The sequence below is a fragment of the Ictalurus punctatus genome, chromosome 14 (assembly GCF_001660625.3).
Source record: "Ictalurus punctatus breed USDA103 chromosome 14, Coco_2.0, whole genome shotgun sequence".
Lineage (NCBI taxonomy): Eukaryota > Metazoa > Chordata > Actinopteri > Siluriformes > Ictaluridae > Ictalurus > Ictalurus punctatus.
The window spans coordinates 24,530,973-24,553,175 of NC_030429.2; the positions used below are offsets into that span (position 1 = coordinate 24,530,973).

The window sequence follows — 22,203 nt, forward strand, 5'->3', positions numbered from 1 at the left end:
AAGCAGGAACTTATAAGCAGCACAGATGATTATGCCTTAATTCTACACAACGACTCTTACACTTTTCCCGTGTAAGTATGTACGACTCTGTCAGAGAAAGGCATACGCGGACTTAAAACCAGCTCGAAACAGTCCACTTCCTGTCGTTTGTCCGTTCTGGACTGATCTTCGACAGGGTGATTTTTATTGTTGCTGGAATGATTTGGAAATATCGCCTTGGAATAACCGATCGATTGAATAAGGAATAAACGGTGCTCACTTTATAAAGTATGAGTCCCAAAAGTCCTAATTATGAGTATTATTTCTGATACTGAAATGAATACTGCAATAAAGGGTTTGTAAATGTTCACGTAAATGACTTTAACGCGAGATACCTGCATGTTCTCGGCGGCAACGTGCACGATAGAGCGGTTACAGTTCTAAAGATGATTAAACGAGTGTCCAATCTTTTTATTTTATTTATTTTTTCCTTTTGAGCAAGTGTGTGTAGGAGATGTGTGTTTTGTGTGGGTTTTTTTTAGCCCAGGTGTATTACTACGCCACGGTCATTTATCCACATGGCATTTCCATGAGTTGGATCACTTACTGCAGCAAGGAAACGAAGCCGTTGGCAGTAAAGTCCATGATCCTTTTGGGCCGGGCAAGAAATGAAAGGCTAAAGCAAGGATCCAGAGAAATCACCACCGACATTTATATCCTTTTGGGCCGGGCAAGCCATAGCCTTAACCCTGTAATAAAGTTCTAATCGTAACACATTGCATAAGACAGCATGTTTAGTTCCTCGCAATTAACACCCACTACAGCACCAGTCGATGATGTGATTCTTTTTCTTTTTTAAATTGGTTTCATAATGATTCATTTTTGTTTTTATGGATTGCATTGTTTAAATAAATAAATAACTCGGCGTAATCCCAAAGTCAACCTGACTATCAGGCAGGAGACTGAGACTCATGGCGAACGAGATACAGTTATACAGTGGAATGTTCGAGCAGGTTGTTTGTGTTGCGCAATTTACAGCTCACAGTGACGCAACACCCGTCAACGTGAGCGAGTTACTAAAGTCACGCGAGCCAACGAACGTATAAATCGCTCAATCTTAAATACATTTCGAAGTGTTATCGGTGTGGGGGTCTGGATCTGTAAACAATAGGTGGAGAGTCAGGACCTCACTCTTTTTTTAAAAAGAAAAAAAAATCTTTTTAACACATAGATAACCTTCAGTTCACCAAATGGGTCACATTAATAATGACCTCTGACCTAAAAATGCCCAGGGGTTCAGGAATGACTCATCTGTCCAGACAGCATGCTGTATGTCCATGTCTAAACCTGAGCACTTCTGTGATTCATCTCTGCATCCATGCAATGTTTTGCCGCCCTTATTCTTTTAAAAATTAATCATTGATGTTATTATTAGGCAATGGTACAGTCCTTTTTTCTTTATTCTTTTTTTTTTTTATTTCGGTGTGTTTAAAATGTCTTGGACCGCACTATTGTGTGGACAAGTGCTGTGTAGAACTGAGGTGTCCACCCTGGTGATTAACCCTGGAAAGCTCTACTGGGATTCTCTGTAGATAAGATCTGGGGGTCGCTAACGGCAGTTTCCTCGTCTACATCATAGAGAATGGGAGTTATCATGCAGGCCGGGGGTAGAATGTTCATATATATATATATATTACTATATAACAGGGTGGTTATATAGTATGTCTTGCATATATACACTCTCAAAAAACACCGGGTTAAAAACAACCCAAATCGGGTTATTTTTAGCCCAACGTTTGTGTAAATATAGGACAGAACAGCAAACCCAGCAAATGGGAGGTTTTTCAACCGAAGGAAGGTTTCATTTTTACAAAATGCTGGGTTGATTTTTATTTCAGAAATGGGTTCGTATTGTCAGGGTTATTTTTACCCTTTGAAAATGTCAAAGATACAGCATTATAGAACAAATATGTCAGCATGATATCTCCTGTATTTATACACAAGACGGTGTTCAGAAATATATTGCTACAGCTGCTAAAGTGGCGTTTTATATATAGACTTTGAAGTAAATGACTCGACGAAGTCATATATTTAAGACTAAAATGTCAGATTTTGATCAAAGGAGACGTTTAAAACATCAAAGACAAACCCGAATAACCAGCTTACGATCCGGTGGACGTTACGAACACGTAAGCCAAAGCTGAGGACGATAGCGGTGCGTTTAATGACATGTAAACTGGACTGTTACGGCACATTTTTGCTTCTTCTAGTGTACAGTGATGGTTTCACGGGGAAATATGTTGATACGAATCTTGTTTCTCCAAATAAATCTAACATCAATCCTCCACCCGAGGAGAATTCAGACATTCCGAGCCGAGTTGATTTGACCCGAGGAGCTGGGCTGAGGCGTCGGGGTGGGTTTACCGCAAAACTACCCAAGACTGAGAAAATAACCCAATTAAACCACCCACATGGCTCAACCCAGCGTTTGGGAAGAAAAAACACCCCAGCATTGCTGTAGGGTGTATGTTGCAAGCTTAAGGACATTTCAACAGCCTCATTTGCAAATTGGGAAAACATCGGCACTTCAATTTTTTTTTTTTTTCACTTCTTTCAGCCATCCTTGGGTTTTAATGAGTGACTTAAACCCATGAGTTTGTTTTTTTTCCTTAAAGACAACAACCCCTCTATACTCTCACCGTGTAATAAGCAGCCCGACTGACTACAGTCAGCAAATATTCCAACTCATAAAGCCATAAAAAGGGGAATAGGCATTTAGAGTGCTCCAAAGCAACCTTGTTCTGGCCCCTTTCCAGTGAGCGAACGAGCTGCATGCGATATCGTTGAGATGCATCTTGTGTGTGTTGTGCTGACGTTGGCGAGACGCGTATGCTAATTTCCCTTACTAGTGGTTACCAAAAAAAAAAACAGTTTTGCCAGTTGGACATTTTTTTTATTTAATGCTTTCATCCATGCTGCGATTCAGCACGCTAACACTCTTGCATACTAATCCTAACGCGATGCTTTTTAAAAACAGCGATGCAACGCCATGGTTTCATTTCAGCTGTGCTTCTAGGTCACTGACAAGTGCTGAGGAGGCGCTCATCTACTTCTGTGCCATCTGGTATAGGGTCAAAGGTCAACTGCAAGAGGAACAGCAAACATTCATACAGTGTACTGTCCGGGCTGTCATGTTTCCATATGGCTGTAACCCATGCTAATGCTTTCTGGGTTAATAATAAAATAAAACTTGACAGGTTTGGTGCTTTAGGCGTGGGTGTTCTGTGTGAAATAAACTGAATATCATAGCGACGCAAAAAGCCTTTGCACTTGTCTGGGGAGCTGTTTATCAGGCAATGACAGTCCTATAGTGCATCTGAATGTGGTATGGAAGAGGCTGTTGAAAGACATGGGAAAGCAGATAGCTTTGAAGTGCTCACAGTGGAGTTAGCCAGGCCGTGTATGTTGAGGTAACTGAGGCAAACTAATCCCTGTTGATGCTCACTCGACCTGAAGTGCACACCGTGTCCATTTGCGTCCTCCATGACTGATTGTAACATCACCCCTGAGTCCTAAACACTATTCTTCACCACTTCACTAGTGTGTGTGTGTGCGTGTGTGTGTGTGCACAGTATACTTAAGCAAGATTGCACAAGCAAGAGTGGTGTTAGACTGAAAATCAGCACAGCTGTGATTCGGATGTAGGCACGAATCTGCAGATGATCACAGCTGTTTCGATATTAATGCGATATTAATGATAATGAGTGTTGATCACGTGTACATTACAGCACAGTGAAATTGTTTTGTTCACATACCCCGGCATGTCAGGAAGTTGGGGTCAGAGCACAGGATCAGTCATGATACAGCGCCCCCTGGAGCAGAGAGGGTTAAGGACCTTGCTCAAGGGCCCAGCAGTGGCAGCTTGGCAGTGCTGGGGCTTGAACCCCCGACCTTCCGATCGGTAACGCAGAGCCTTAACCGCTAAGCCACCACAAGCCATACTGCTTTTATATAACAGTTCTATAAGCATGAAATTATATCGAGTAACTACTGTAACATCGCAGATACAACATGGCCAAATGTTTTGTTTCTTTTTGCTTCGTCAATACAAACTGTTCCCAAAGAAGCCACAGCTGAATAGAGCGTTATGTGTTGTCATGCCAACGCACAGACTGACTGACAGCCGGTAGTAAGTGTAGTAACGGTTTCAATGTAACAAATTATCGCTAGAATTGGAGTTTAACGTAGCGAACTCAGACTGTGTAGTGCTGTTATACTAAATAAAAGCACACTTATAATGCTGCTTGTCCAATCAAATGAATCACCGGAACTATGTACAACACGACGTCTTGCCTCAAGTCTTCCAAATTCTGAGCCATTGTTTGCGTGGTTGCATATTTCCTGTACCTCGACCCTTGCATTATCTTGTATTCTCTTGGATTTGGACTTTGTGTTAACCTCAGTGTGCTTTGAAAGTTTTTACCTGGCTTTCTTTTTTGTTGTTTGTTTTTTTTTAAATGGACTTTGTTTTGTTTTAATAAAACCTCTGCACTTGGAGAATCAAACTCCGGAATCACAAGCCCACCTGAAGTTATATTAGTTAGAACTTATATTTTTACATAGCATAGCATAGCATAGCATAGCATAGCATAGCATTAGTTGGATCAGATTTCTGGAGATAAGAGCTGGCGGGTCTACCCATGACTCTTTTGGACGGAAAACAAAGTCTTTAACTCCTATGAGGAAGGAACTTTGAGAGGAACCAGACTCAAAAGGGAACCCGTCTCACTCATCTGGGTGACACCGGATAGCGCGATTATAAATCATTACTCTTCTAAAACTGCGTACTTTATAGTCAAAAAGTGCAAGTGTGTAACCAGGTACTTACGAGCTTATGAGCAACTTACGAAGATGAGCATCAGAGTCATTTCTGAACTCGTTATAGTTTTAATACGAAGTCTACTGTGTTGACGTTATCGACTGTTCAATGATGTAGCAATTGCAGTCCTACGCCATCTTCAGGGTGATCTTCAGGCTGTCCATGCCCGTTTCAAGAGGGTGATGTTTATGTACTTGATGAAGATAATATGAATGAATGAATGAATGTGCCTAGTGCACGGTAAGGAGTTTGAGTGTGTTCACGGTATTGTGTATCGCAGCTTTGTTTTTTTCCTCTGTTACAAGGCATGCGAGAGAGTGAAATCAGCCAAACATCCGAGGTCATGAAACGGTGAACCCTTTCTCACGTCGGTCTGAACAGTGGCTCACGGTTTCTTTCGCCAATGATGTGTGTGTCCTTGTCTTGTCCAAACACTACCACCGGCCGTGACTGTGAGAAACTTCAGCACAGGTTCTCCTGAATGACTAACAAAGGAATGTGAGATAACCCGGTGTGTACAGAGCTATGGGAGTCGTTTAGGCGTATAAATGCAATGCACTTGATTCGTTTGATTCGGTAAGGGTCCGCTTGAAAGGCGAGTCAACATGCTTCCTGCCTGGTTCTTCAGCGCACTTCTCCTGAGCTCTGTTCTTGGATTTCCCATCGATCCCGACGACACAAGAAACAGCACAAGGTGAGACACTGACCGCTAAGACGTGCCGGGTTTTAATGACCGAAGCGTCTTAAATTTGTTTTTTTTTCTGTAAAATATCTGAGTGACACGAGTAACACGTTGCCTTTGATTTGTAGTAATAGAAGAAGTAAATCTAATGTTTTTTTTTATTCTTTTAGTAATGATAAAGTTTCCAGTGTACCACCTCCCGTAAACAATAACAGCTCTGATCCTTCAAAGTAAGCATGGTCTTGTCTCTTGGACATAAACTCAGACTCTTGTGAATCTAATAAAGTTTAAAATGTTTTGCTGTTTGTTTGTTTGTTTGTTTGTTTGTTTGTTTTTTGCCTAGGTTTCTCTACCAGGACGTTTTGTGTCATTTTCCAGCTGCAAACAATTTACAGGAACATAAAAGCCCTCTGTGCACGTTCTCTCCCTAACTTTGTTTTTAACCAGAACTTTAGTTTTGACCTGAGACCTGATTCGTCAGGAGATTTAAAAAAAAAAAAAAAAAAAAATGCACGTGATGTCACCCCCCCACACACCCCCCCAAGTGTGAAAGCAGTCTAGTTAGCGCGGTGATATTAACCCATAGGAGCTTGTCAGTGATTTAACAGAAATAAAATAAACTTTAGCACTAGAGCATACTCAAGGGTGGACTGAACATGCAAATGTTTAATGATGATCATCAATGAAAGCTGAAATTAAAGGTTGTACCTACTGAGAATGGATAGATTGTCTATATTGCGCATGCGCAGTTCACACAAGCGACCAGAGCTAGTAAGTTTACACCATTTCTGTCTGTCTCTGACGCTAAATTAAGTTCCCTGGCCGTGTATCGTTTAGGTGTGTGGCATCGACTCCAGAGTTTTGGAGTTGACTCTTTTCAATGCCTGGAATCAGTGAATTGACTCTTTTTGGGATTGGGAACCGAAAGCTGGAAATATATACTTTATATAATACTTCTATAAGCTACTCTGGCTCACAACACTATTAATGACGTGGTGGGATATAAGACTTACGTAAACATAAGGATGACGATGATGATGATGTAGTGACTAATATTATTATAATTTTTATTATTTATTTTTTCCACAGTCCGTGCCAGGACCTCTCCCGTAATACGACTGTACCTGGAGTCTCAAATGATCTTCTGTGAGTATTCTGATATCTGAATATGAATCCGACAGTTTATGTCTGATTGACCTGAAGATGGGTCACTTTTTTGTCAATGGACCCCTTAGTTTCCTAAACAGGATGCTCTGTGTAATTGTCCAGCCGCAGTCAGAAAAGACAGAGGTGCTGGAAGTACACTTTGTCACGACTTTGTGCTTTGTGACATGGCGTGTTATCATGGTAGAAGTCGTCAGCGTTCATACTCAGACATGCTTTAGCATTCGAAACATGCTCGATTTGTATTGAGAAAACATTCCTCAGAGCATTATACCACCTCCACCAGCAGCAGCTTGAAATGTCGACACAAGGCAGGTTGGGGTCATGAATTCATGCTGCTGATGACAAATTCTGACCATCATCTACATCAAAACTCCAGATTTATCAGACCAGGTGAGGGTTTTGTTTCCAGTCTTCAACTGTTGCTGATCCTGTGCGCACTGCAGCGTCAGATTCCTGTTCTCGGCTGACAGAAGTGGAATCTGATGTGGTTTTTTGCTCCTCAACCACAAGTTTTGACTATAGTTTAGTCAATTCTCATTCTTAAACATTCTTATTCTCCTTATTCATAGCTTTAGTGTGTGTATATATATATATATATAAAATCTCTGTTTGATCCTGTGACCATTTGTTTTTCCTTTAGCCTGAGGAGTCCTGCTGCACCACCATGCCGATTACCGACATGCTTCATCCATGACCTGGATTCGGGTCTGCGTCCTGGAGATGAAAAAGCGGGCAAAGCTGCCTCCTCATCTCATGGCCCCGGCAAGAAATGAGGCGAAAAGGAGGATTGTGAAAAACAGAATCGTATAATACAACAACATACAGGATGTAGCGTAGATTTAAACTCATATACAAATGATGCAGATTGTAATTTCTGTCGATATGTTTAAATAAAGCTGTGAAAATGACGACTCGTGCGTCACCTGATTCCTAAATGAAAAAGAAAATAAAGTCTCAACTGTGGAAAATGAAATCGTAAGCATAAGATGAAAATGAATGAACAAATAAATAAATAAATAAATAAATAACTGTGCTCTGCTCACACATTTCCACTTTGTTTGTTTGTTTGTTTGTTTGTTTGTTTGTTTATTCCGCAACATTTTTTTTTTTCCATAGTCGAGATGCACCTGAAGGGTAGTGTGTGAAAAGAATAAATATTGGGACCTGATTAGCTGATTTGTGAGAAATAAACGGCAATTACGCCAGTGAACTTTACCAGTCGGTCGACTGACCTTGCAGCGGTGTTCATTTTCTTGATCAAAACCGAGATGAAAAAAGTTCACCGCCCTTTATTCATGAGGAAAAGTAAACAGTAAATCAGTAATCATTCAATATGTACACAGTCGGGTCCATAAGTATTTGGACAGCGGCACGGTTTTGGTCATGTTGCCCCTGTACACCACCACAGTGGATTTGAAATGAAGCGGTCAAGATTCAAGGGGTTTAACAAAAACGTTGCAAGCTTCGTGCTGGGTTAAAATCAACAACCCAAGTTGATGGGTTAGTTTAACCGAAAATGTGTTCTGTCCTATATTTACCCAGCCGTTGGGCTAAAAATAACCCAGTTTGCGTTGTTTTTAACCCAGTGATTGTATATATGCAAGGCATGCTACTGTATATACCCACCCTGTGCTTGCCATTCAGGGACATCTGAACATTCTACCCCCGGCCTGCATGATAACTCCCATTCTCTATGATGTAGAGAATAAACTGCCGTAAGTGACCCCCAGATCTTATCTACAGAGAATCCCAGTAGAGCTTTCCAGGGTTAATCACCAGGGTGGACACCTCAGTTCTACACAGCACTTGTCCACACAATAGTGCGGTCCAAGACATTTTAAACAACTTTAGAACACACCGAAATAAAAAAAAAGAATAAAGAAAAAAGGACTGTACCATTGCCTAATAATAACATCAATGATTAATTTTTTTAAAGAATAAGAGCGGCAAAACATTGCATGGATGCAGAGATGAATCACAGAAGTGCTCAGGTTTAGACATGGACATACAGCATGCTGTCTGGACAGATGAGTCATTCCTGAACCCCTGGGCATTTTTATTTATTTATTTATTTTAACCCAGAGGTTTTTAGAGTGTAACGTTCGAAATTACAGGTTAAAGTTTTTTTGTTTTTCCCAAAATCAACCTAAAAAAAAAACCAAAAAACAAAACCACACACACACACACACACACACACACACACACACACACACACACACACAAAAAAACCTCAAAATTCAAATCTCAAAAATACAGATTTTATTTCCATTATACCAATTTTTAAGTAAATGAACTTTTAAGTTGAAAAATGTCAGTGTCTATTTTTCCTTTGGAATCACCAGGCGATTCACCTTTGGCCTAATTTATATCTATATTCTCAAGATTACATTTTTTAACATTTTTTTAGGCTTCTTATTTTTGAAAAAGTCTCAGACACATGCTGTAAAGCGTAGATGCTGTAAAAGTACGGAACTTAAATGTTTCTACGATAAAAAAAGAATACCACAAAGAGCAGTAATTTGATGTGAATTCCTTTTGCTTTAAAACAAAACAAAACAAAACAACAACCAAGCATCAGTAGTCTCAGGTGTAGTTTGTGCGGATTTCTAAGCTTTTAATGAGGTCGGTTTGACTGAGTCTCTTGGAGAATCTGACACAGTTCTTCCGGAGACTTTAGAAGACCGTCACGCTCGTCTCTGCTTTTTTTTCTTTCTTCTTCTTCTTTGCAGCGAAACCCGGCAGGCTTCATTATGTTTCTGTCTGAAACCTGGGTCCGTTATGTAACGTGCTGCTCTCTTTACTCACGTACAAAGGTTTTTTTTTTTTTTTTTTTTTTTTAATGTAACTTTTTATTTTTATTTTTGGAAAAAGTAATGATTTTGTCCTGACTCGCTAATGCAGAAGTCATAAAATAAACATCTATAACAAATATTTGTACTAAAAAAAAAGAGTGCACGTGTGATTTGAAAGGCACGTTTTCACCTCTAGGAAGTTCAAAGCAAGGAAAAATGTGACATTTTTATTTTTAAAAAGTGTATTAAATACACTACCAAAAAAACAACAACAACAACAACAACAAAAAAAAAACAACAAACCCCAAACTATTTAACATGATGTGTATATAATTCAAATATATAGACTTCATAATCGAATACCTTTATCAGCTTCCAAGTTATATAAACATACACCTATGGTGCAATGGATTTTCACTTCTTTTTTTTTTTTTTTTGCAGCTTAAAAGATTTTAGTTTTATTAACTGACCAGAAACTAAACCCCGGATGTTTTTGTTTCTCTCTCTCTCTTGTTCTGCCAGAAGCCTGTATGAGAAGCTGTAATTTTAGCATCTGAATGAGCGTCCATTGACCCCCTCCTGGGTTCTCACCTCGCCCTTACTGTCCCATTCTCCTTCACATTCTCCTCTGAATTGTTTAGTGCTGCTGAGTAAAACTTGTGAGAGACAGTGAAGCAGTGTAGAGAGGGTTAGATCTGAACACAGGGTCAGACCCTGACTGAGGCCCTGTTCTCACCTGGCATTAGAAACACTTCATCTCCAGTGAACACTTGGGATCGGAGTTCTTATAGCGTTTCCACTGGAGGAAGGCTGCATTTTAATTTATTGTTCAGCACATATTGATTTTCAAGAAAGAAAGAAAACCCCCCTTCCTGTACAGGCATGGAAGCCACGCCCACTTCTGGTTTAAACCTGATGACAGATGACAGACAAAGAAAAATAATCCATGAAATGGATTTTAATCTATTCTCAAAACTTCACATTCTGTATGTCATGTGATTAAGAGTGCACAAAAACATTCTCAGTGTGTTGGAATTATTTTGTCCCACACTTTTCTAAAAGTAAAGCTATGCCTGCTTTGAAAATAAACACGTCCTGACCAAAGCCAGTGACTAAGCCCCTTACTTCCTGTGTGTGTGTGTGTGTGTGTGTGTGTGTGTGTGAGAGAGTTTCATGTGAGCCGCGCCCTAAATCTCACCTGATAAGCGTGTCTGGATTCGCACCGTGACGTCACATACCCGGACATTCCAGGAAGCGGTCAGGAGGTTGCCAGATTGTGATGTTTCAACTTCGAACTTCGAACTAAAAAACCCCCCAACATTTATAAAGCTGAGATAACTTCAGTGTGAGAAAAGAGAGAGAAAAAAGGGACCATATATAAATATAAAAAATAAAATGAATTAATATCAGTATTATTTTTTGGTTGGCTGGTCTGTATTGTATTTTTGCCTCATTTTTATTCCCCTTTTAAAAAATAAAAAATAAAACATTCTTTATTAGATTCGCCTCACACCTCCAGGGTCCGGGGTTCGATTCCGACCGTGGCCCTGTGTGTGAGGAGTTTGCATGTTCTCCCTGTGCTGCGGGGGTTTCCTCCGGGTTCTCCGGTTTCCTCCCCCAGTCCAAAGACATGCATGGTAGGCTGATTGGCGTGTCCAAAGTGTCCGTAGTGTATGAATGGGTGTGTGAGTGTGTATGTGATTGTACCCTGCGATGGACTGGCACCCTGTCCAGGGTGTACCCCGCCTTGTGCCCCATGCTCCCTGGGATAGGCTCCAGGTTCCCCGTGACCCTGAAAAGGAATAGAAGATGGATGGATGGATGGATCAACACCTTCTGACTAATCAGAATCGATTATTCAACATCAATGTTATAAATATATTATCCTTAACACACACGCACACACACACACCCACATACATACATATACATATATATATATATATATATATATATATATATATATATATATATATATATTAGGTCATATAAATATATTATATTACCTATAACAGATGTATTCTTAATGCAAAGAGGTTGTGTTATTGCAATAAACTAAAGAGAACTGCAAATAAAAAATAAATAAAGTTTACAATCTGGCAACTTGGTTAAAAACTAGTAACAAGCACTAATGCACTATAAATATAAACGCGTTCTTTCGTCCACTCTGGCAACCGCGTCCTCCTCCCATAGCTGATCCCAGCAGCGGTGTGAGGAAAAGCGAGACCGCATTCAAAGCGAAACTCTTTAAAACAAAGCAAACTTTCTGCTTACGGCTTCATCTGAACGTCTATAAACACAGACAGGGATTAAAGGTGCACGTTTGGGACTTTTCTTCGCCTTCCGGTGTGTTGGTGAGTTTTATTTTTGAGGGAAATAAGCGAGGGGAGAAAAGTTTTCAGCAGGACGGGAATTTTTTTTTTAATCCTCCATTTTGAAGCGCGTCACTCGAATTGTTTAGGGTTTTTTTTGTTGTTGGTAAGTTTATTACTTAAAAACAAGCATTGTTATTACGTCTTCCTTCTTGTTTTACTTGTATTTTAACTACTCGTTTGATGTTTAACTCCCCACAAAACTTTAATTAAGTTGGCGTTTAACCGTGTTGTGGGAATGCCATGGTGGGGGCAGGTCACGGGCTCGCGCTCGGCTTAAACTGTTTTGTTTTAGTCTTTAAATATTTTTCTGACTCTATCAACTCCTTTTGGCTTTGGAGAGGACATATTATACGTATAGAAACATCTTTTATAATTGGTTACAGTTGCTAAATGTGGAGAGAGGACGAGTTTTTGAACGCTGCTTGCTAGCTAGCACGACCTAGTAACTAGCCAACGTTACTTAGTTACAAGTTTGCGCATGCGCAGAAGCGTGGTAGGACACTCGCCCATCTCGAGTTTAAACAGTGTTTGTTTAATGTGAGGTGTTAAAGCACCTAGGTTCAGAAAAATGCTCTAATTGGACACCAGTAGTGTTCAGCGATGTGGGCTGCATCCTAAATCCCTCCCTGCACCCTACATAGGTGCCCTATAATACTGATTTATACACTATTTAACGGGTTATAAAGCCTGTGGGAGATGATTTTGTCTTCTTGGTTAATATCTGATGTCTTCTACAGAGTTATTTCTGCTTTGTGAATCCCTTAAAACTGGACGGCGTGTTAAGGAGAGTGGATGTGATGGAGTTTATCCTCTGCATTCAGGTGAAAGCTCTGCGTTCGAGCTGGACGATATGCGGTCCGATCTCGGTGTCGCGGTCCGATCTCGGTGTCGCGGTACGCTTGATCAGGTGTATTCTCAGTACTGTTTAAACACCAGCTGATTGCATCACACCACTACACCGTGAGCTCTTTCGTAGACTGGTGTACGGGTTAGTAGATGATGGGGAAGGACACTAGCGATAGCGGTATTTCGACATTGAGGCTGAAACTGTGAGTATCGGATAATATCGACATCCATTCGATAGATTGGATCTCGAGCGGTGCGGCGGGTCAGAACGACTCGTGTGTCAGCTTCGTGCGTCTCGAGGAAGGATGTGTGTGCCTTCTAGCCTGTTGGTGGCGATTGGTTAAAACTGAATTAGGGGGAAAAATAAATTTAATATTTTTGATTTATTATTTTTTAAAAATCAGTACACTTGTTTAAAAAAAAAAAAATACCAACGTAGATTAAAAACATGACTTGCACAACACTACAGATTTTTCCATTCCAGTACATTGTTACACTCATGGGTTTTGGCAGACGGCCTTATACAGAGCGACTTACCGTTATCTCATTTATACAAGTGAGCTGTTGAGTGTTAAGTCCGATCTCTTCCGTTTGTTACAGGATCGGATTCATTTCTTTTCTCTTTAACAACAATAAAATCACGTTATTGTTTGTTTTTTTTTTTGGCTGATGCAGGTCCTGGGTATCAGATTGGTGCCACCTCTACTAAAAAAAAAAAAACCCCCAAGTCCTTAAGTATAAACTTAAAACATGCAGCGTAAGATTGTTTAATATAAATGTATATATATTTTTTTTATTGTAAGTTGTCATTGAGCAGTTTGAGCAAACTGTTGTTTTCCTCTCAGACTGTTGGACGTGTCCCTTTTTAAGGACGATTTACACTCGCTGTTAACTCCCTCTGTACAAGATGGCTGACGTAATCCAGCGCTCGTTTGGCGTGTCGCTCAGAAACGAACGCGCCGTGTCCGTGTGCCGCGCTACCGACGTAAATGTACGGGCCGTCTAGTGGACGCTGCGTTTAGTCATGCGGACGTACTCGCGAGAATGTGAAGGATGCGTAGAAACGTGACGTGCCCTGCCAGAGTTCTCCACTCCCTCCCAACAGCCCCTAAACCCTTCAGTGTTCCTGATTAAACCCCGCCCACCGTACGTGATGGCTGATCGATAGCTCTCCAGTCAGCATGCCGGGGGCGGGTAAGAGAACCGGGTCAGGGACACGTGATCGTTTGAGCAAGTCCCCGGTGTCTAGTTTGTACTTATTTTTTTATTTTTATTTTTTTTTTTATAAATGTAAGCTTTAGGTTCACCGTCTGTACTGTGCCCTTGGAAATCGGACAGAAGAAGCCTCTTGTGCGCTCTTCTCTGTGTCTAGGGTTTAGACCAGAAAGAGGGCAATGAGAGAAAACACCAACAATGTACATTTTAACAGACCGTATCAGACCCGTAAACCTTTACACGTTTCGTGTAGGAGCTCTGCGTATTCCCGGGTGTCTGGTTTAGATGATGGATCGTGACATTTGGCACCTACGATAGATATTATTACTACCACGGACATGCCAAATACCTTCGCTGTCTAAGCTGGGACGTCAGTGTACGATGGACTTTAGGGTTAATATGCCGGATAAGTCATAAATAGATGCGTCTCCCACTCTAATGTCGTCTTTCTCTTAATATTCTGCCCGAATGTAGAACACACGGCGGTACTGTGCCTGCTCGTACCACTGTGCCGATGAACTCTCGCTTCTGATTGGTCAGGTGGTGCTGGTTCATTTTCTGAGAGTGTGAACAGGAGCTGCCATGTTTCGTGGGTGTAGCTAAAAACGGATAAAAAGTACACTGTTTTTTTAATAAGTAAAAAAATGAGCTGAGCTAGGTTCTTGACTGGCAATATATGACGGATAACGAAGCGTTCATGCCTAATTCAAGAAGTGAAAATGAGTTTATTTATTTTTTTGCCTTCGCAGAACCTCCCGAGAACATGACGGCCATTAACACTCCCAACATCAACTTCAAATGGGACCCCAAGAGCCTGGAGATCCGCACGCTGGCTGTGGAAAGACTCCTGGAGCCGCTCGTCACGCAGGTAGAGATCAGTCGGCGATAAAAGGCGGCGTTTTATTATTTGCGTTTCGTCGCGCCGTGTTGGATTATTCTGTGTATTTTCACCATCAGTGACGTAGACGTGCGTCCCGCACGTTCCGGACTGTGTGGTTTTTATTTTTAAAATTAAAAAAAAAATTATACTATAAATAACCCGCGCTTCGGTTCTAGGTGACCACTCTGGTGAACTCGAGCAACAAGGGTCCGTCCAACAAAAAGAAGGGGCGCTCCAAAAAGGCGCACGTTCTGGCCGCCTCGGTGGAGAGCGCCACGCAGAACTTCCTGGAGAAGGGTGAGAAGATCGCCAAGGAGAGCCAGTTTCTCAAAGAGGAGCTCACCGCCGCCGTGGAGGACGTCCGCAAGCAAGGTACGTTCCTCTCGTGCGGCGTCTCCGCAGGATCTGAATACAGAGAGAGCTGCTTTTGTTGAACCCCCCCCCCCTCTCTCTTCTCTCTTAAACCCGCTCTTGTTCACTTCCCTTCGCAGTTTCCTCTCTGTGAAATCAGACGGGTTTTTTTTTGTGTCTGTTTTGAGGTTGCGTTTCAGGTGGAATGTGTCGGGTGAGTGACGGACATCAAAAGGCACAGCTATCTGACGCGGTTCTTCAGAAATACAGTTTATGAGGCGTGTTCTTCCAGCCGTATCTACCTGCTTTCGCTTTCACAGCTGGAAACACGCGCTCCTAGCTAGCATCCAAATAAAAAAACAAAAAAACAAAACACCTCGACCTGAAATTTCAGCTCGTCGACATCATCTCGCCACCACTTCCATCCCTGTTTACAGAGTGGCGTCGGAACAACATGGCCGCTCACACTGCGAATAGTCTAGAGTTCTCCTTCTGTGTTATGAATCGCTTTCCCTCTATGATCCCTGGAATCCGCTCGGATCCGGAGCGAGAGAGCGCCGCTTAGACGCTCGCGGTTGTTTTACTGCGGTGTGATGTGATTTTTTTTTTATTTATCTTGTGTGCATGTTCCCACCTGCACCGTGTAGAGGAACACGCCAGGGTCCCGTGCAAACGAGACTGAACACCGAATCCGTTAAAGATCCGTCCCTAATCTGATTTGCTTGCTCAGGTAAACGGAGGCTGTGTTTAGTTTTAAACCGGTCGCACCACTTTCCCTGCGTCTCCGTGTCTGGTTGATTGCATCATTACACGCCTGTTTTGCTTTCCCATGGAGGAGGCGGAGGAGGCAGGTTAAGTGAGACAGTTTCCTCTGTCGGCTTCACCTGCTCCCTGTTTTGCTCCTGGCTTGTTTGCTATGAATATCTGAAAAGCCTGTTGATTTTAATACGATGTGACTGAGGCGCTGTGCTCGGAAACCGCTCCTTCATTTTTTGTGTGTGTGTGTGTGTGTGTGTGTGTGTGTGTGTGTGTTTTAAACAATGCGCATCAACTCCAGGTGACTGGAGCGACGGCGCTTCCGGCGCTCGGCTCCTCTCTCGGGGGGCCGAATGGGTTTTTGCATCGCGTCGTGCACAGATCGTCTCCACGCGTCGCTAGCTACCGTATGCAGCACTTTGCATTAACGAGGCATTAGCATGCCCCTTACTCGACCCTTGCCGCCGCGTGCTGCGCGGTATGGGTGGTTAGTGTTTATTAGAAATGGGTGCGCATGATGAATATCTTCTGCTACGTTTTCAGAATTGAAAAGAAAAGTCACGTCCGGTGGTATTTTTGCTGTTTATTGTATTCCTGCAACCACGAGCGTGCTTCCAGCAGCTCCGTGCCAAATCACTTCAATCACTCGCTCCCGTGCAGGTAGAGTTCGCTTCCCGCTCGAGGAAAACGCAACTCCTTTCAATCTAAAAGCAAATACGAAGGGAAGGAATGCGCTGTAGTTCAGTTTTGTCAAAGTTAAGGGATTCATATAAACCACTAGACGGTGTGCTGTTCTGGGATGATGATCAACGTGGAGCTGGTAGCACGCTGAAGTTGATTGTTTTCCTGTAACAGCCTGCTCTGAAGTGTTTTATTCCTCTTACACCTCAATTTTTCCTCCCCCCCCCTCCATATTCATGACTGACATGTTGCACTTTTAACCGTTTATAGTTGCATTTTATGTCGTGGAACATCCACCAAAATGGTTATCGCGTCTGTTATTGCAGAGATAAACAGTCTTTCCATCACAGTCTCTCTCTCTCTCTCTCTCTCTCTCTCTCTCTCTCTCTCTCTCTCTCTCTCTCTCTCTCTGTCTCTCTCTCTCTCGTTAGAGAAACCGTAATAAATCGTGAACCTTGCTGTACTGAAGACTGTCGCGAAAGCGCTGACGCTGGAGACTCCTTCCGTAAATCTGTCTGCCTCCCTGCAGGAAACGGTGAATGAGCCGTTACCATGGAAACGATCACGGGCGTTAATATGAACCCGTGACTCGGAGCCTCGCCGCTGTTCTTAAACGTCGATAAAATAAGCACCTGTATTGCGTGTAACGCAGCCTAATCGTCCGTGTTTAATGGCCGGTCCGCGACGCGTGCGTGTGAAGAGCGGACGCTACGGAGAGTCGATATTCTAACGCGTTAGTTTTCTGTGACCTCTAATAAGATTTAATTGCAGCTCAGGTCTCTCTTCTCTGAGAGTGTATTCCTGACCATTCGTTCAGTGGTGGATGTTGGTCAGCGTGCGATTTATTATGAAGAACACACCAGTCATAAAGTACTTAACAGTGTGAACGCGGCTTTATTTATTTCTTCGTTTTTTTTCTTCTCCTCTTCTTCCCCCCTCCCTCTCTGTCTTTTCTATACGGTCACGATCTGGTGCAAGTATGTCAGGTTTCTTTACGGCTTTATCCCGGTCCTAACCCGCGTGTGAATCGCTTCGTCTAAACGACTCGCTCGTCAGAGTATTTTGAAACTCGTAAACGTGTCGAGGGAAGAGATTTTCATCGTTCGTGCGCTGGAGATTACCCATAACCACCCAGCCGTCCCGGTCGGATGGTGTCTGGGGTCGGGACTCGACCCGAGAAAGCGCCGCGTACGTCCAAGCCTGATTCCGTCGGGCCGAGTCACTCCTCGGGGACGGAGTCGTCGTCGTTCTGGAGAACAACCCCGTGGCGTTCTGCTATACGGTCTCATCAGCGTTAACCCTCCCGTTTCTTTTAGTTATGCGATTTTACCATCATGCTGCACACCAATAAAGATATAAACTAGCCGGTTATCTTCGCTAGCGTTACCCAACGCTGACCTCCGGCTAGAAGAAGACCAAAGAAAGTGTCTCCTCACCTTTTAAACGAGTCACCCGGTGTGTGTATAAGTGTTTACTGTAGAGCACGTCCACGCATCTCGTGCCGAACCGGAAACGCTCGTCGTTTAGGAGCGTCACCCTGCGCCGGAGCCCTCGTATAAATAACAGCACCGTAAATTAGGTTATTCAGCAGCACAACGGTATTAAATGGCTTATTTTGTTAGATTATAACCCGAGCCGCAGCTTGTCGGCGGTTTAAAAATAAGCAGAGCCTGCTGGGGAAAATTGCTACGTAATGTACGGTTATGGATCACCGAACGTCTGTTCGTCCTCCGACAGTACGGTTCATCCCTCGTGGCTAAATCACCGGCCCCTGAAACCCATTCACGCCTGTTTTCAGCCTTATCGTAATGGCCGCCGTGAGCCGAGAACAACCCGGTGTTTTCGTTATGTACTCTCTGCACGCCGCGATGAAAGTATATATCATTTGTCAGGGTTGTGCGAAGCTCGGACTTCCTCCGAAACGGTCCGCACACAGGCTAAAGATACGGCAGATAAGGTATGATTGTGGTCCGGCTGTTCTACTGCTCATTCCTGATCATATCGCCAGCTGCTGAGACGACGCTTATTCTCTACAGAGAACTCGAACGCCAGGTCGAGGGCTCGAGATCCGTATCTCTGGATATTTGGCGATTGAGACGTGCCCATAAGGAAGTTGAATAATATTTTAGGCCCAGGGTGATATCAAAGCTTTATAATGTAGAGATCTTACCGCTCTTATTATACACAATAGCTTTTTATACCTTTTTTGAAAAGATGGATCAGATACGAATAAATGGAATATATTTTGGTCGCCGTAAGGACGCCTAGGCCTAAAGACATAAAACGCAGACTTTATCCCAGGAGCACTGCACATGACGTGTCGAGTCTTCATGGATCGCAGCTTTAAGTTTATAATCCCAGTCGTTTTTGTTCCGAGTGTGAGGCTTAATCCGAGGTCTCTCTACTCTACGTGATATCTTACAGAGGGATTTTTTTTTTTTAAAGTCCCTTTGAAGTGCCTCGATTATTCGACGCGTTGAGGTAATTCGCACTGAAACAGGAAGTCGGAGTGGAACGTGTTGAGTAGCTCCTCCCACTTTAAAAAAAAAAATTGAAGTTGAGAATATCGAGTGAATGAATTCGAGACCTTTCCTTCATCACCATCTTGCTATTAGAATACCTGATGTGACTTCTCTCGCTCAACACCGCCACCTTTTGGTAAGGTGATTTTAATATCGTTGTGGTCGGGACACTTGAGTTTCTAGAGTGTTTTGATTGGACGGAAAATGTGACGAGAAGCTGAAGTGCCGAATGAGGTCGTTAAAATCAGGTGATCCGTATCGGTGGTGTAGAGAGACTGTTTTGAATGCGTGTGTCTTGTAAATGCGAGTTCTGCCATTGTTTTGGAGATCACTAGCTTTATAGATAACCTGAAGACTAAAAGTATTCATACTAAAAGCCACAAAACTTCCTATTATTATTATTATTATTATTATTATTATTATTTATTTCCCCCATGGGGATTTTAAGTGCTTCCTCCAGCATCGTGTATATATCTACAAACTGGTTATAGACTCGCGCGAACACAACTCCCAGGGTTTTAAAGATTTGAGAGTCGTATCATAAGAACCTCCTTTTGTTTCTTGTGGAGGAGAATCATCGAAGTTCTTCGTAGCCCTTCAGATAAGTGTTTTTTCATCATGTGGGACGCTTTGTTCCGTGTGAATATAAAAGGATGCGTTTAAAAGCGAAGCCTCTCCTTATCTCGGAGTCTTGGTGTCGATTTACGGCGTGTCCTCTAACGCCGGTTATTACGTATCTTGCGAGAGATTCAAACGAACCTCTTTAATTGAAATCTCGGTCTCGATTTAATTGCCGATCGGCGTCGAACTGCCGCACGTGTCTGGTGCGGCGTCGAGGGATTTGATGGAGGAGTAAACGCTCGTCGATACCGTCGAGGCGTTTTAATGGCAGATGAAGGGTAACGTCCCGCCGCTACCCCGGGCGAGAACGGAGTACACTCGTCTCTCTTTTTACCGAGACTTTCGTCAAGAGCGTAGACGGAGCAGAGTTTATTAAAGACGCGCCGATCCGCTCGGGCGAACGTCCGTATCGATCCCGCCCTCTGGAGAGAAAAGACCCCCCTGGGGTAGGTTTATCTACGGAGTGTTAAGCGCCGTGTATATTTTGTTCTTTTCTCCTCTAGAGCTTTCAATTCCTGAGCTTTAGGTTGACTTTGGTGCTTGGAGCCTTAAATATAATGGTGTGGATATTGTGGGTTGTGATTTTTATCAGTATAACAACAAAATCAGTCCCAGCCCTCGCTTCGAGAGCCTCTGATGTAACAGACTACAGGTTTTATTATAATCGCACACAACATTGCGCAACCCCTGTGTAATCAGGAGTCTTAACCTGTTTGTTTTTGTATTTATCCGGCCGTAAATCTATTTAACGGCTGCGCTGTAGCAGTCCAACATCAAACGCTTTTAAACCATCGTGTGTGTGTGTGTGTGTGAGAGACCAGCGGAGATGATCCTACGACAGTCTCTTAATGTTTTCATTACCGTAACCTTATTCAAACGGCGGAAATGAGAGAATACGGCGACGTGGTCATGTACGTCGTGTTTAGAGGAGTTCTCTCGGTAATTTCCCCTCAGGGTCGTGGTCGTGATGAAAATAAACCCGGACCTGTCTTATCTGCTCGGTCTGTTCAGTACTAGATCCCTGTAGGTTCCTGTCCGTGAGTCCAGTGCAGGCGCGTGTGAGATTTGTATAACGACGTCAGTTAAGAGGAGTCTGCTGTGTAAAAGGCTTTTGATTAGAGAGGTTTAGTATCGACCGAACATATGAGCAGATTCGCTTCTGCTTTTCTCTCTCGATGACCTTAATAGCTGCCTCGGACACTGTTTTCAGCCGCGTTCGGAGATCCTCGCTCCGCGGTCGACCCGACGCTTTTCTGAGCTGGGTTTCTGCCGGACGGTCTTGACACGTCGTGATGTCGCCGAGCTTTGAATGGTGATTGATGTAACGCTAACGCAACAGCAGTGCTCTCGCAGAGAGCCAAGGAGAACTTTATCACGTCCTGTCAATTTTCTCGGGTAAAGTGTATCCCGTCACCACGATTCAGTGCGTTGTGCGGAATCAAACGCTCCCGGGTGTTCTGCTGGGGGGAAATAACTACCGGCAGGATGATGTGAAGAAGCGGAGTTACTGTTGCCTCCAGAAGCTGATTGTTTTCCTACAGCGTCACGTCCTGAGAAGTTTTATTTCTCAAAACATGGCTACAATTATTCTTTTTTTTGAAATTTAAAGAATGATGCTTGGTTGTCTTTATTATTTTGATTAATTTATTTATTTCCCCGTTTCTAGTTACACTTAACGTTTGCGCAAGTTATTTCCTCTTCTCACTTGCGTTAAAGCGGCCATAAGCATACTTTTCTCCAACATGGACTCTCTTTCTCTCTCTCTCCCTCTCTCCCTCTCTCTCTTTCTTTCTTTCTTTCTTTCTTTCTTTCTTTCTTTCTTTCTTTCTTTCTTTCTTTCTTTCAAACTTTAAGGAAAAAAAATGCAGCCTATCATATAAGAGAAACAGAAAGCTTAAACTCCTGAAGACTTTCCTGTGGTGGAAAACTCCTTGTTACAAAGTGCTGACACTGGAGACTCCTTCCATAAATGTTAAACAAGCATCTCCTCGGAGAAAATGCGCGTATCGCTACGCACCGTGTGAGGTGGAGTCGCGTTTATGGAGATTTGTCCCTGAAGCGTTGCGTTATTCCACCAGGGCACCGAGTCTCTGCAGTAGGAGGACTCGCTCTGCTTCCCCAGCAGAAAACTAATGGAAACCTCTGCACTCCTGCAGCATAAAATGGACACCTGGCTGTTCCTAAAGCTGCAGCAGAGCTCGTGCTTTCTTCCTGCACGCTGGCAAAAGTGTTTTTCCCTCTGATGGCGTTCCTATACATATAGTAATACGGTAGTCATGGTGACGCCAGGATATGTGTTCTTCTACAGCAGTGCTCTTAAATCCTCAAAGCCGATCGGTGGCTTTCATTTTTTTGCATCGCAGTAGGGCCGCTCCCTCCAGATCGCAGGTTTGTATTAAACGGCCGGTCTCGCGTGTTATCGTTTCTATAGACGTGGCGGTATCCGTGGTAACGAGC

General features: G+C 42.9%; 2 protein-coding genes across 5 annotated transcripts in view; both read left to right on the top strand.

Annotated features, from left to right (window-relative positions):
• Positions 1–5,169: 5,169 nt before the first annotated feature.
• Positions 5,170–7,615, top strand: zgc:193726 (uncharacterized protein LOC561161 homolog). 2 transcript variants are annotated; one of them, XM_017484899.3, is made up of 4 exons: positions 5,170–5,552; positions 5,711–5,770; positions 6,630–6,686; positions 7,348–7,615. In XM_017484899.3, the coding sequence occupies exons 1-4, from the start codon at positions 5,464–5,466 to the stop codon at positions 7,478–7,480; spliced, it is 339 nt and encodes a 112-aa protein (XP_017340388.1). In that variant the 5' UTR covers positions 5,170–5,463; the 3' UTR covers positions 7,481–7,615. The 2 variants fall into 2 exon arrangements, with proteins under 2 accessions (XP_017340388.1, XP_017340389.1); XM_017484900.3 differs by lacking the exon at positions 5,711–5,770 and having other exon boundaries at positions 5,195–5,552.
• Positions 7,616–11,672: 4,057 nt separating this feature from the next.
• The window catches only part of ctnna1 (catenin (cadherin-associated protein), alpha 1), a 110,947-nt gene continuing 100,416 nt past the window's right edge, over positions 11,673–22,203 (top strand). Inside the window, exons 1-3 of one of the 3 annotated variants that reach the window (XM_017484893.3) lie at positions 11,673–11,977; positions 14,685–14,803; positions 14,992–15,187. In XM_017484893.3, the coding sequence (XP_017340382.1) occupies positions 14,699–14,803; positions 14,992–15,187 (301 nt within the window). In that variant the 5' untranslated portion in view covers positions 11,673–11,977; positions 14,685–14,698. The remainder of the gene's footprint in view (positions 11,978–14,684; positions 14,804–14,991; positions 15,188–22,203) is intronic. The other 2 variants (XM_017484892.3, XM_017484894.3) reach the window with 2 other exon arrangements.